Raw genomic sequence first — 14,253 nt, 5'->3', positions numbered from 1 at the left:
ATAATTAAATTGAAGCACCTCCTCCCCTTAAGTGAGATAATGCCTGAGCAATACAGCCGAACTAACTAGGCCATTAATTAAGTGGCGACACGCTATGAATTATTCTCCCAAGATGGAGTCCCGCTGCTGGGGAGGGGGGGAGGGGGAGGGAGGGGGGATGGGGAGGGAGGGGGGGATGGTTGACGGAGGGGTTGTTGTTGTTTTAACTACTCTGAACGAAGTGTCTTATGTAGCACGGGCTATGGTGATCCCGTAATTGAGGGGCGGGGGGTTTAAGGGCTGCCAAATCTGCTTCCTACTCTCTTATCTTATTACCTCCTCTCTCTCCTCCCCTCCTTTTACCCCTCATCGTCCCGAACTTACCTTATACCTCCCTATTCCATCTTCCATCCCTCTTCCATCCTCCCCCATCCCTCACACCTCCCTCTCCCACCATCTCCCCCCGTTCCTTCCATTCCTTCTCCATCTTATTAATTAGGCAAGAACTCATTCACGGGCGGCAGTCTAATTTATAACTGCCTGACGAGTGATTAGATATTGGTGTTTAGATAGTATGTATGAAGGATGTGTGTACATGTGGCTTTAACCCCCCCCCCCCATGTATTCATGCCCATGTATTCTTATGGTTCCCCCTTCCCCCTGTGTATGTATAACTATGTATCACTGTGGTGCAACCTACCCCAGAGAGGATGATACAGTTGTATAGTTCGGGTCTTGACACACCTGTGGGTCATGTGTGGGGCTCTTGGCACACCTGTTGGTCATGTGTGTGGGGGCTCTTGACACACCTGTTGGTCATGTGTGTGGGGCTCTTGGCACACCTGTTGGTCATGTGTGGGGGATCTTGGCACACCTGTGGGTCATGTGTGTGGGGATCTTGACACACCTGTGGGTCATGTATGGGGGATCTTGACACACCTGTGGGTCATGTGTGTGGGGCTCTTGGCACACCTGTGGGTAATGTGTGTGGGGCTCTTGGCACACCTGTCAAAATTCGTATTGAAAAAGTGGATATTAGTGAAGGATTTCATAAAGACATGATAACAATGGAAGATAGCGGATACCGGAGACATGATAGCAATAGAACGAACCGGATAACTGGGACACGATAGCAATAGAACGAACCGGATAACTGGGACACGATAGCAATAGAACGAACCGGATAACTGGGACACGATAGCAATAGAACAGGATAACTGGAACTTGCTGAACCGAAAATGTTAAAAGTGCAAATTAAATGAACATATCGACAATGTTTGGAAAAAGACAGAGATCGACCCAGCATCCTAGGGAAGAAGGGGGTCCCCACCTTAGACGCAGGAGCGATCCCGCAGCCCTGCTTCAAATATTTTTCATACACTTACATACAACCTGTTCTTTCACATAATTCGTCGTTTATTTTAACTGGACTCGACTAATTCGTTCAAAATGTGACGTATTGGTAAAAACATGACGCACCGGATAGGAAGCCGGTCGGCCGAGCGGACAGCACGCTGGACTTGTGATCCTGTGGTCCTGGGTTCGATCCCAGGCGCCGGCGAGAAACAATGGGCAAAGTTTCTTTCACCCTAAGCCCCTGTTACTTAGCAGTAAAATAGGTACCTGGGTGTTAGTCAGCCGTCACGGGCTGATTCCTGGGGGTGCGGGCCTGGTCGAGGACCGGGCCGTGGGGACACTAAAGCCCCGAAATCATCTCAAGATAACCTCAAGAAGAAGATACCTTCTTATTAGGTGCCTAGCCCATCCCACAACAGCCCAAGGCGTGAAGAGTACGACAACCTGTTGAAGAACGTTGAAAAAAAGTGTCAACCTATCTATCAATGACTCGGTGAAAACAAGCCATTTTTGCCGGCAGACTCGGTGACCATGGTGTCCACACACTGCCGTTGCTATCTTCATTTTCGACATCATTTTTCCAGAATACACTACAAAATGCGATACGCTTGCAGCCCCAACACTCAGACTAGCTCTTTCCAAGTAAAAAAAAAATCCAGATGGGACAGCCCAGTTCTGAATAAAGAAGTTACAGTTGTGCTGGAAAAGCAACAATGCGTAGTGACTTTGGTTGCAAAGAGCCATTAGTACTCCCCATGCAGGAAATTCCCTTATGGTGGTCTACGTGCTTGTAACAACCTTACTTCTTGAATTACAGCATCTCATTATTGCACTGGCTTTCTACTTTGCTGCTGTAATCCACACACACACTGTGTTTGCAGTGAGGTAGAGGCAGATGAACATGAGAGGCATATCTTGAGGTTATCTTGAGATGATTTCGGGGCTTTTTAGTGTCCCCGCGGCCCGGTCCTCGACCAGGCCTCCACCCCCAGAAAGCAGCCCCTGACAGCTGACTAACACCCAGGTACCTATTTTACTGCTAGGTAACAGGGGCATAGAGTGAAAGAAACTCTGCCCATTGTTTCTCTCCAGCGCCTGGGATCGAACCTGGGCCACTGGATTACAAGTCCAGTGTGCTGTCCGCTCGGCCGACCGGCATGGCTAGCACAGCGTAAAATTGAAGGGATGGAACACGAGATTCGAGTAAGCTAATATCACTAGAAACCTCATCTCTGCTCAGTGTCCAGTAGAGATAGTCGCGCATTCTAATGTCCCCATAATTTTGCTGTCCATGTTGGTCGATCAGATGGGATTACACTACGTTCATGGAGGAACGGCAGGTAATTGGCGCGGACTAAGCCATGTATTCAGTTTGGCCGATACCGACATTATCCTCATTGCGTATCAAGCAGTTGAAGCTGCTATCCAAGTCCAGTATCAAGCAGTTGAAGCTGCAATCCAAGTTCAGTATCAAGCAGTTGAAGCTGCTATCCAAGTCCAGTATCAAGCAGGTGAAGCTGCTATCCAAGTTCAGTATCAAGCAGGTGAAGCTGCTATCCAAGTCCAGTATCAAGCAGGTGAAGCTGCTATCCAAGTTCAGTATCAAGCAGGTGAAGCTGCTATCCAAGTCCAGTATCAAGCAGGTGAAGCTGCTATCCAAGTCCAGTATCAAGCAGGTGAAGCTGCTATCCAAGTCCAGTATCAAGCAGGGGAAGCTGCTATCCAAGTCCAGTATCAAGCAGGTGAAGCTGCTATCCAAGTTCAGTATCAAGCAGGTGAAGCTGCTATCCAAGTCCAGTATCAAGCAGGTGAAGCTACTATCCAAGTCCAGTATCAAGCAGGTGAAGCTGCTATCCAAGTCCAGTATCAAGCAGGTGAAGCTGCTATCCAAGTCCAGTATCAAGCAGGTGAAGCTGCTATCCAAGTCCAGTATCAAGCAGGTGAAGCTGCCATCCACAGGGAAACGGTCAAGTCCAGTAAGTACAAGTTAATAAACTACCAATTTAACTTTGTTCCTATTGGATCTGAGATTCTGGAATCTGGGTTCCAGGCTCAGTAGAACAAGAAGAGACCCTACAGCAGCCAGCTGTCTTTTCCAGCACCTAAGTGTGGTGATCCAGAGAGGAAATGCCCACTACCTCATCACTTCTTTATTTAATTGGCTTATTTAACTTTACGTCAACGACAATGCTCATGTTATCATACCTAAATGACCCATACATTCCGGCCCAAATATGGGATAGCCCTTCCATTAACTTATGGAAGGGGGCCTCGTAGCCTGGTGGATAGCGCGCAGGACTCGTGATTCTGTGGCGCGGGTTCGATTCCCGCACGAGGCAGAAACAAATGGGCAAAGTTTCTTTCACCCTGAATGCCCCTGTTACCTAGCAGTAAATAGGTACCTGGGAGTTAGTCAGCTGTCACGGGCTGCTTCCTGGGGGTGGAGGCCTGGTCGAGGACCGGGCCGCGAGGACACTAAAGCCCCGAAATCATCTCAAGATAACCTCAAGATGGTTAACTTACATTATTCATTTAATTCAAATTCTGTTAATGATTCATTTACATTTTTCCCCAACAAAGACTGCTGTACCTTCGTGTAACTGTTGTATTTACGGAAAACAATTGTCGTCTCATTTTAAATTCCGTAATAGTTGTGTGAGGTCAATAGTCATCCATGTTTCTTTTACTGCAATAGTGCTGTCAGGGTGAAAGAAAATTTGCCCATTTGTTTCTGCCTCGTGCGGGAATCGAACCCGCGCCACAGAATTACGAATCCTGCGCGCTATCCACCAGGCTACGAGGCCTGTTATGCTGACAGTCAGTTAATATTAACTGTCAGCATAAGTGCTTTAAAGCGCATGAATTTGTAATGCGCCAGCAATTTGGGCAACTTATTTGAAGGCTTACATGTTTAGGCTTGTTCCTTTGTTACGACCATCAGCTCAGCAACACTTCCTAATTACCTTTCAACCTTATTATCCTTATTATACTAAACTTATTATCCTTATCATACTAAACTTATTATCCTTATCATACTAAACTTATTATCGTTATTATACTAAACTTATTATACTTATCATACTAAACTTATTATCCTTATCATACTAAACTTATTATCCTTATCATACTAAACTTATTATCGTTATTATACTAAACTTATTATCCTTATCATACTAAACTTATTATCCTTATTATACTAAACTTATTATCCTTATCATACTAAACTTATTATCCTTATCATACTAAACTTATTATCCTTATCATACTAAGCTTATTATCCTTATCATACTAAACTTATTATCCTTATCATACTAAGCTTATTATCCTTATCATACTAAACTTATTATCCTTATACTAAACTTATTATCCTTATCCTTATTATACTAAACTGATTCCTATGCTATCCAGCCCCGGATTATAGGGTTGCGGCTCTCCATCTCCTATTGTCCAACCACTTGGGCTGCATGGACGGTCTCGCTTCCTGCAGGTCAGAGTTCAATCCCCGAAAGTTCATTCCTTCATCTTCCGTCCCATTATAAATCCTTATTCTCGCATCCCTTCCAAGAGCTATACAGTTGTAATGGCTTGGTTACACACAGAAATCACAATTGCGTGGTTCATCAAATAGGTAGAACGGCCTATTGACATAGCTCGGGTGCATGGGGGAGTTGTGTAAAACCCTGGTTTGTGTCTCGGAGAGGCTGCAGGATCCAGTAAGTTCAGTAGAACTTCGGTTTCAATTCTTTTTGACCCTGTCGTAGCTCAGTCGATGAAGGCAGCGTCTGAGATGCTCCCGGACGCAGGTTCGAATCCTCGTCACGGCCCTTGTGGATTTGTTCATTTGATGCATAACATTAGTGTGATCTCTGTGTGTAAAGTTTTAACACCACCTAACCAGTTATAACAACCAATATAGCAAGTTGTAACAACGTTCTAATACGTCATAAACACGTTAAGCCAAGATGTAACAACTCTATTACCAGTTGTAACAAGCGGAAAATAGACAGTTTCGGTTTGTGACTGAGATTGGTGGTACGTATTTTTTTACTATCTATATTTACTATTTGTTTCTGCAGGCTCGAGTTCTTGAACACCACCTTTCTATCAGTCGATTGTCTAATTGGAATTGAAATAAGTTTATTGAGGTAAAATCCACACAAAGGGATGAGGTAGCTCAAGCTATTATCACCCCGTTCAGTACATCGTGTTAATACATATTTAGACACACGTCACAAGCAATAAACATATGTACAGAAGGTGAAGGGACGATGACGTTTCGGTCCGTCCTGGACCATTCTCAAGTCGATTGTGAGAATGGTCCAGGACGGACCGAAACGTCGTCGTCCCTTCACCTACTAGTGTGTGGTCTGGTCAACATACTTTAGCCACGTTATTGTGACTCATCGCCTGCATATGTACTGACTTCCGACCGATTTTTCTGTCATATCTATTACATATAATTCTCACACCCACATACATACACGCATACCCAGGATGCGGCCATGCCAGCTGTCTAATCGCAGGTATTACTGCTAAGTGAACAGAGACATAAGAACATAAGAACAAAGGCAACTGCAGAAGGCCCACTGGCCCACACGAGACAGCTCCCATTCTATAACCACCCAATCCCACTCATATACTTGTCCAACCCGTGCTTGAAACAATCGAGGGACCCCACCTCCACAATGTTACGCGGCAATTGGTTCCACAAATCAACAACCCTGTTACTGAACCAGTATTTACCCAAGTCTTTCCTAAATCTAAACTTATCCAATTTATACCCATTGTTTCGTGTTCTGTCCTGTGTTGATACTTTTAATACCCTATTAATATCCCCCCGGTTATGTCCATTCATCCACTTGTAAACCTCTATCATGTCACCCCTAACTCTTCGCCTTTCCAGTGAATGCAACTTAAGCTTTGTTAATCTTTCTTCATATGAAAGATTTCTAATTTGGGGAATTAACTTAGTCATCCTACGCTGGACACGTTCAAGTGAATTTATATCCATTCTATAATATGGCGACCAAAACTGAACTGCATAATCTAAATGGGGCCTAACTAGAGCAAGATATAGCTTGAGAACCACACCAGGTGTCTTGTTACTAACGCTGCGATTAATAAATCCAAGTGTCCGATTCACATCAGGTGAAAGCAATTCTACCTTATTTGTTTCTTTTTAGACCAGGAATCGAAACGGGGTTCTTTGGACTACTACTCCAGAGCGCTGTGTTCGCGTGTGATCACCCTCTTTCTTCCTGCAGAATCGGGCTTTAGCTCCTGGACTCTGCTATCTACCGATCGTCTAATCAACTTTCAGAATTATGTAAGGAGTTTGCTTCCACAATCTGATCCTTTAGTTTCTTAAATTTTCCCACTATTATGCTGAAAGAAAACTTTCTAGCATCTCTGTGGCTGATGGAGCCGGTCGGCGGAGCGGACAGCACGCTGGACTTGTGATCCTGTGGTCCTGGGTTCGATCCCAGGCGCCGGAGAGAAACAATGGGCAGAGTTTCTTTCACTCTATGCCCCTGTTACCTAGCAGTAAAATAGGTACCTGGGTGTTAGTCAGCTGTCACGGGCTGCTTCCTGGGGGTGGAGGCCTGGTCGAGTACTAGTGGCTCTACAAGAATGTAACAACTCTTGTATATATCTCAAAAAAATATATATTAGTCGCGCGGACAGTGTTTTCGAGTGGTCGTAATTCTCGGGTCTTTGAGTCGCCACTTTGGGTAGTTTGAGATGTGGGAGGTAGTCTTGACTTGGCCGGCTGTATGCAAATGAGATGCCATGTTATACAAGGTTATCTTGAGACCTTCAAGGACCATTCAAGTTGGTAAAAGGTTGGGGAATACTTGGGAAAGAAACCTTGATTCTTCTGCAAGAATAAGTCTCCCGATTGATACCTGGTTGATGGGGTTCTGGGAGTTCTTCTGCTCCCCAAGCCCGGCCCGAGGCCAGGCTTGACTTGTGAGAGTTTGGTCCACCAGGCTGTTGCTTGGAGCGGCCCGCAGGCCCACATACCCACCACAGCCCGTTTGGTCCGGCACTCCTTGGAGGAAACAATCTAGTTTCCTCTTGAAGATGTCCACGGTTGTTCCGGCAATATTTCTTATGCTCGCTGGACTCCGAAGTGATGGGGTGATGGTCGACTGGCTAGTCTGTCTACCGGACGGTACGTTAAGTCCGTCCACTGGACTTTGCCTCTGGCTGTAGTTATCTAGTCTGTCGTCAGACAAAAGGTATTTATTCTTTCTCTTTCTGCATTAACTCTTAGAGATCTACATAAAATTAGGAATGCTATTTTCAACCAAATACAAATTTAAGTAACTATTTTCTAACCCTGAGGTCAAGTCCAGGAGTTCCGGGACTTGCTCAAGTCCCTGAGATAAAGTCCATTTGTTACAGTATAACAAAAAAAATCATTAGGGGGATTACTTTATAATTTAATAGAAATCAACGTTGAAACTTTGTATCTAAAGGCGATAAGTCACAATAACGTGGCTGAAGAGTGTTGACCAGACCACACACTAGAAGGTGAAGGGACGACGACGTTTCGGTCCGTCCTGGACCATTCTTAAGTCGATTGTGTTGACCAGACCACACACTAGAAGGTGAAGGGACGACGACGTTTCGGTCCGTCCTGGACCATTCTCCAGTCTTTGTGTTTGAAGTTTGTTGGCCTCTATTTACCTGCGGAGTGGATAAGTTGTGTTGTAAGACAATGTCGGAGGTGCGAGTCTAAGACAGTGCTAATGGAGAGAGAGATTCTTGAGGAAGGGAACGAAGATAAACTGATAAGTGATAAGTCTTGAGTATAAAGGCCACCTTCAAGCTTGAGTGTTAGCATCACAGATATTAACACTTAAGTGTTAACACTCTGTTAACACTCAAGTGCTAACAGCTATGCTATTCAGTTCTCATTTCCCCCCCCCCAATTTGCCTTCCTAATATGTCCCTTTCGCTTTCCTTCTTTTCTATTTTCCTCATCTCTTTCTCTTTCCCCTTACCTTCCATTCCTGTTTCCCTTCCTTCGGAATTCTTAAATTCCTTGCGTTCTATCTCCCCCCTACCCTACACCCACTCATCTTTCTCTCCATTCTTCTCCCTATTCCTCCATCTCTACGTAGTCTCTCCCTCGTACCTTCCCTCTCTCCCTTCCCTCTCTCTCCCTCTCTCCCTTCCTTTCTCCCTTCCCTCTCTCCCTTTCTCCCTTCCCTCTCTCCCTCTCTCCCTTCCCTCTCTCCCTTCCCTCTCTCCCTTCCCTCTCTCCCTTCCCTCTCTCCCTCTCTCCCTTCCCTCTCTCCCTTCCCTCTCTCCCTTCCCTCTCTCCCTTCCCTCTCTCCCTCTCTCCCTTCCCTCTCTCCTTCTCTCCCTTCTCTCTCTCCCTTTCTCCCTTCCCTCTCTCCCTCTCTCCCTTCCCTCTCTCCCTCTCTCCCTTCCCTCTCTCCCTCCCCTTTCTCCCTTCCCTCTCTCCCTTTCTCCCTTCCCTCTCTCCCTTTCTCCCTTCCCTCTCTCCCTTTCTCCCTTCCCTCTCTCCCTCTCTCCCTCCCCTCTCTCCCTCTCTCCCTTCCCTCTCTCCCTCTCTCCCTTCCCTCTCTCCCTTCCCTCTCTCCCTCCCTCCCTTCCCTCTCTCCCTCTCTCCCTTCCCTCTCTCCCTCTCTCCCTTCCCTCTCTCCCTTCCCTCTCTCCCTCCCTCCCTTCCCTCTCTCCCTCTCTCCCTTCCCTCTCTCCCTCTCTCCCTTCCCTCTCTCCCTCTCTCCCTTCCCTCTCTCCCTTCCCTCTCTCCCTCCCTCCCTTCCCTCTCTCCCTCTCTCCCTTCCCTCTCTCCCTCTCTCCCTTCCCTCTCTCCCTCTCTCCCTTCCCTCTCTCCCTCTCTCCCTTCCCTCTCTCCCTCCCTCCCTTCCCTCTCTCCCTCTCTCCCTTCCCTCTCTCCCTTCCCTCTCTCCCTCCCTCCCTTCCCTCTCTCCCTCTCTCCCTCCCCTCTCTCCCTCTCTCCCTTCCCTCTCTCCCTCTCTCCCTTCCCTCCTTCGCTATATTTGATGGACAAGAAACACTACAAGAGAACCCCATAAATAATGGAAGCCAGAATGGCACTCTTCCCGAATGAAAATTGTAATGTGTGTGTAAGGGCCGCCGTGGCCCTCGGCACACAGCCTCATTGATGGTGCTTGAAGGGAACGGATTGGGCACACCCTAATCCCTAATCTCCCCCTGTGTGGAATCCCAATCGCCGATAATGAACGCAATGCGAGCACGCCGTTACGGGAATGGTACACGTATAACAATGAGGATTCCTCAGGTGAGTTCAGCTATAATCCGCCAATTAGTTGGGTGGAAATTCTGCCCGGCCAAGCTGCCTGCCTGCGGTCAAGAGGAGAGAGAGAGAAAAAAAAGACCTGTGGTATTAATAAGATGAGCGGCTCTCTCGGTACATTTCCCCTCGAACACAAAGGATTCGGTGCTTCGAAATTTATAAAAATAGGAAATTACAACGAAGATCGGCCATTAAGTTCACTACGGGCTCACCATAGCCCGTGCTGCTTTTGACACTTATTGCTCCAGGTAGCGAATCTTAAACTACAACAAGAACGATCGGCCATTGTATGTCCTTTCTAGGCCAATCCCAAGCACTAGAGGCAACAAGCCCCGAGTTCTTATTGGTCGATTCCTTGCCCCAGATTCACGAAGCAGTTACGAAAGCACTTACGAACGTGTACATATTTCCTCAATCTTTGACAGCTTTGGTTACATTTATTAAACAGTTTACAAGCATGAAAACTTGCCAGTCAACTGTTGTTATTGTTATAAACAGCCTCCTGGTGCTTCGGAGCTCATTAACTGTTTAATAATTGTAAACAAAGCCGCCAAAGATTGAGAAAAGATGTACAGGTTCGTAAGTGCTTGCGTAAGTGCTTTCGTGAATCTGACGTTAGTGGCAAAACAAGGGAGGATCGGGAAGTGCCTGAAACCCCCCATTTGTGTCTCGTTTATCAGCATCAATACACCAACTCGCCTGGCCACAGTAACGAGCGGACATAATGACCAATTAAACTTCTGAATTAGCGGTTTAGATCATTTGTGTGGAGAGAGGGGGGCGCTCCCCCCCCCTCTCTCCCTCTTCTCTCCCACCTCTCCCTCCCTCCCCCTTCCTTCTCCATCTCCCTCCCTCCAAACGCCTCGTTCCTTTCTTATTGTTGCTGATCGAGTCATTGGTGTTTTTGTTTCAGCAGTGTTGCCGTTATTAGTGTGTTTGTTTGAGCAGTGTTGCCGTCATTAGTGTGTTTGTTTGAGCAGTGTTGCCGTTATTAGTGTGTTTGTTTGAGCAGTGATGCCGTCATTAGTGTTTTTGTTTAAGCAGTGTTGCTGTCATGAATTCATCAATCCTATGCGGTTATCTTGAGATGATTTCGGGGCTTTAGTGTCCCCGCGGCCCGGTCCTCGACCAGGCCTCCACCCCCAGGAAGCAGCCCGTGACAGCTGACTAACACCCAGGTACCTATTTTACTGCTAGGTAACAGGGGGGCATTGGGTGAAAGAAACTCTGCCCATTGTTTCTCGCCGGCGCCCGGGATCGAACCCAGGACCACAGGATCACAAGTCCAGTGTGCTGTCCGCTCAGCCGACCGGTAAGGATTGATGAATCCTCATCCTGGCTTCTACGGAGTGTCTCATTCCACTAATATCTTAAAAATATCTCAAGATATCGTGGAGATATCGTGGAGATATCGTGGAGATATCGTGGAGATATCGTGGAGATATCGTGGAGATATCGTGGAGATATCGTGGAGATATCGTGGAGATATCTCTATATCTCCAAAAATGCCTTAAACTGTAAGTGCGGCTAGGCACTGCTAAGTTTACCTAAGCCTAATTTAACTTATATATTTTTTTTATTATAATGATTAATTGAAAAATTATTACTCTGCTTATTTAAAATGAGATTTACTAAACAATTAAAACTAACCTGGTTGGGCTCGACTCTAAACGATCTTCAACGTTCCTAACGACAACGAGACAATTAGCCATTATAAGATGAACGTTAATACAGTTTTAACCTCTTAAATGGTTGTTGTTGTTGATTAAGAAGCGATGCTGGGATCGGATGCACCTCGGGGTACCCGTGAAGGGTTGATCGCGAAGCCTAATGGTGAAATGATTGTCGCTTATCAGCGGAGGTCGACGACCGGGCCTGGTCGACGACCGGGCCGCGGGGACGCTAAGCCCCGGAAGCACCTCAAGGTAACCTCAAGGAGACTAATGGGCCTCGCGGATAATAAACGCACTGATGGGCAGACGATTGGGAAGCGCTCAGGAGTTCCTAAGGGTGACAAGCACCGGCCCTGCTGTCCCCCACACAGAAAACCTCGGGTAGCAAAATCAAAAACTCAGCCCCCAACTAAAATGAAAAAAAAAACCTTCCGGTGCCTTCTGGAAAGCCAGAAGCCAGCCGCGTACCACGGCTGAGGGCCCACCAGGAGCCCACCAAGACTGAGGGGCCACCAGGAGCCCACCAAGACCGAGGGCCCACCAGGAGCCCACCAAGACCGAGGGCCCACCAGGAGCCCACCAAGACCGAGGGCCCACCAGGAGCCCACCAACACCGAGGGGCCCACCAGGAGCCCACCAAGACCGAGGGGCCACCAGGAGCCCACCAACACCGAGGGGCCCACCAGGAGCCCACCAAGACTGAGGGGCCCACCAGGAGCCCACCAAGACTGAGGGCCACCAGGAGCCCACGAACACCGAGGGCCCCACCAACACCGAGGGCCCACCAAAGCCCACACACACCGAGGGCCCACCAGGAGCCCACCAACACCGCGGGCCCACCAGGAGCCCACCAACACCGCGGGCCCACCAAGTGCCCACCAACTCCCGGCACCTCTCGACCAAACCGGCGCTGAATATCGTCACCCCCCCCCCCTCCCCCTGAAGAACCAACTAGAAAACGTTCAAAATCTATCAACTATCATATGACCTCAGGCGTTCGTAACAATCCTGGCCGTTGAATTGGAACGCTAAACGACAGTATCATAATCCAAAACGTGGATTATGATACTGAACGTGGATATGATAACAGAACGTGGTCCGGTAGCTCCCAGGCGGAGCAGAAGTTCCTTCTAATAGTTCAGAGACCACAAACCGCGTCTCTTGCCGGTGTGTTTATAAAAAGACGCGTTCGTGAGACGAGCATCCGGATTGAGTTGTCTTACTAACGGATTTAAAAAACTTTTATTTCGCTATTCCGAATTTCCTTGGATTACCACATGTTTACCTAACTTAACGACCTTTTAAATATAATATTTTAATTACGCGGTGTTTTTCAATTATTATTCTCCTACGAGAAGAAAAATTGAGGACATTTTTGAGTGTTTTTCTATGATTTTGACGATTGCAAAGTTGCAAATATGTTTTTTTTTCTGGAGGTCGCGTGGCTATTGTGAAATAAATAGCTATAAGCCTCGTGGGGTTTTATCTCAATATAACCATATCCACCACGAGGTTTCCTTGTTCAGGTGATCTATGGGTATAAACTAATCATGTTATAATATTACGTAACGGGGGGTAATTTTTTCGTAACAGATACCACTACCACAAACAACGAGCAGCAACACCAACAACCAGCACCAGTAACAACCATTGCAACCACACCATCACCACAACAACAACAACCCATCACCACAGCAACCACTACCAACCACCACCACTACCTTCACCAACCATCATCAGTAATCAGCACTACTACTATCGCTAATCACAACCACCTTAACCACCTCCAACACGACCACCACCTCCACGACCACCACCTCCAACACGACCACCACCAACACCACCAACCACCACCATCAACCAACCAACCACCACCACCACCACCACCACCAACCACCACCATCAACCAACCACCACCACCATCAACCAACCACCACCACCATCAACCAACCACCACCATCAACCAACCACCACCACCATCAACCAACCACCACCACCAACCACCACCATCAACCAACCACCACCATCAACCAACCATCAACCAACCACCACCATCAACCAACCACCACCACCACCACCATCAACCAACCACCACCACCACCACCATCAACCAACCACCACCACCACCACCATCAACCAACCACAACCACCACCATCAACCAACCACAACCACCACCATCAACCAACCACAACCACCACCATCAACCAACCACAACCACCACCATCAACCAACCACCACCATCAACCAACCACAACCATCAACCAACCACCCACCACCACCAACCACCACCATCAACCAACCACCCACCACCACCACCCACCACCACCACCCACCACCACCATCAACCAACCACCACCACCAACCACCACCATCAACCAACCACCACCATCAACCAACCACCACCACCAACACCACCACCAACCACCACCAACCACCACCATCAACCAACCACCCACCACCACCACCACCATCAACCAACCACAACCACCACCATCAACTAACCACCACCACCACCATCAACCAACCACCACCACCAACCACCACCATCAACCAACCACCACCATCAACCAACCACCACCACCACCACCATCAACCAACCACCACCACCACCACCATCAACCAACCACAACCACCACCATCAACCAACCACAACCACCACCATCAACCAACCACAACCACCACCATCAACCAACCACAACCACCACCATCAACCAACCACAACCACCACCACCATCAACCAACCACAACCACCACCATCAACCAACCACAACCACCACCATCAACCAACCACCCACCACCACCACCAACCACCACCATCAACCAACCACCACCACCAACCACCACCACCAACCACCACCATCAACCAACCAACACCACCAATACCAACCACCACCATCAACCAACCACAACCACCACCATCAACTAAC

The 14,253-nt window shown here is 47.7% G+C and overlaps 1 protein-coding gene across 1 annotated transcript; it reads left to right on the top strand.

Annotated features, from left to right (window-relative positions):
* Nucleotides 1-2,641: 2,641 nt before the first annotated feature.
* On the top strand, nt 2,642-3,394 carry LOC138368161 (uncharacterized). Its single transcript, XM_069330484.1, has one exon. It carries the CDS (start codon nt 2,642-2,644, stop codon nt 3,392-3,394), a length of 753 nt encoding a protein of 250 aa, XP_069186585.1.
* Nucleotides 3,395-14,253: the final 10,859 nt, after the last annotated feature.

This window comes from Procambarus clarkii, chromosome 3 (genome assembly GCF_040958095.1).
Source record: "Procambarus clarkii isolate CNS0578487 chromosome 3, FALCON_Pclarkii_2.0, whole genome shotgun sequence".
Taxonomy (NCBI): domain Eukaryota; kingdom Metazoa; phylum Arthropoda; class Malacostraca; order Decapoda; family Cambaridae; genus Procambarus; species Procambarus clarkii.
Note: the sequence above shows the minus strand (reverse complement) of the source record. Positions and strands in the feature narration are given on the sequence as shown.

Excerpts from the sequence above, each read along its gene's own strand:
- LOC138368161 (XM_069330484.1), top strand. The coding sequence starts at position 2,642 with ATGGGATTACACTACGTTCATGGAGGAACGGCAGGTAATTGGCGCGGA.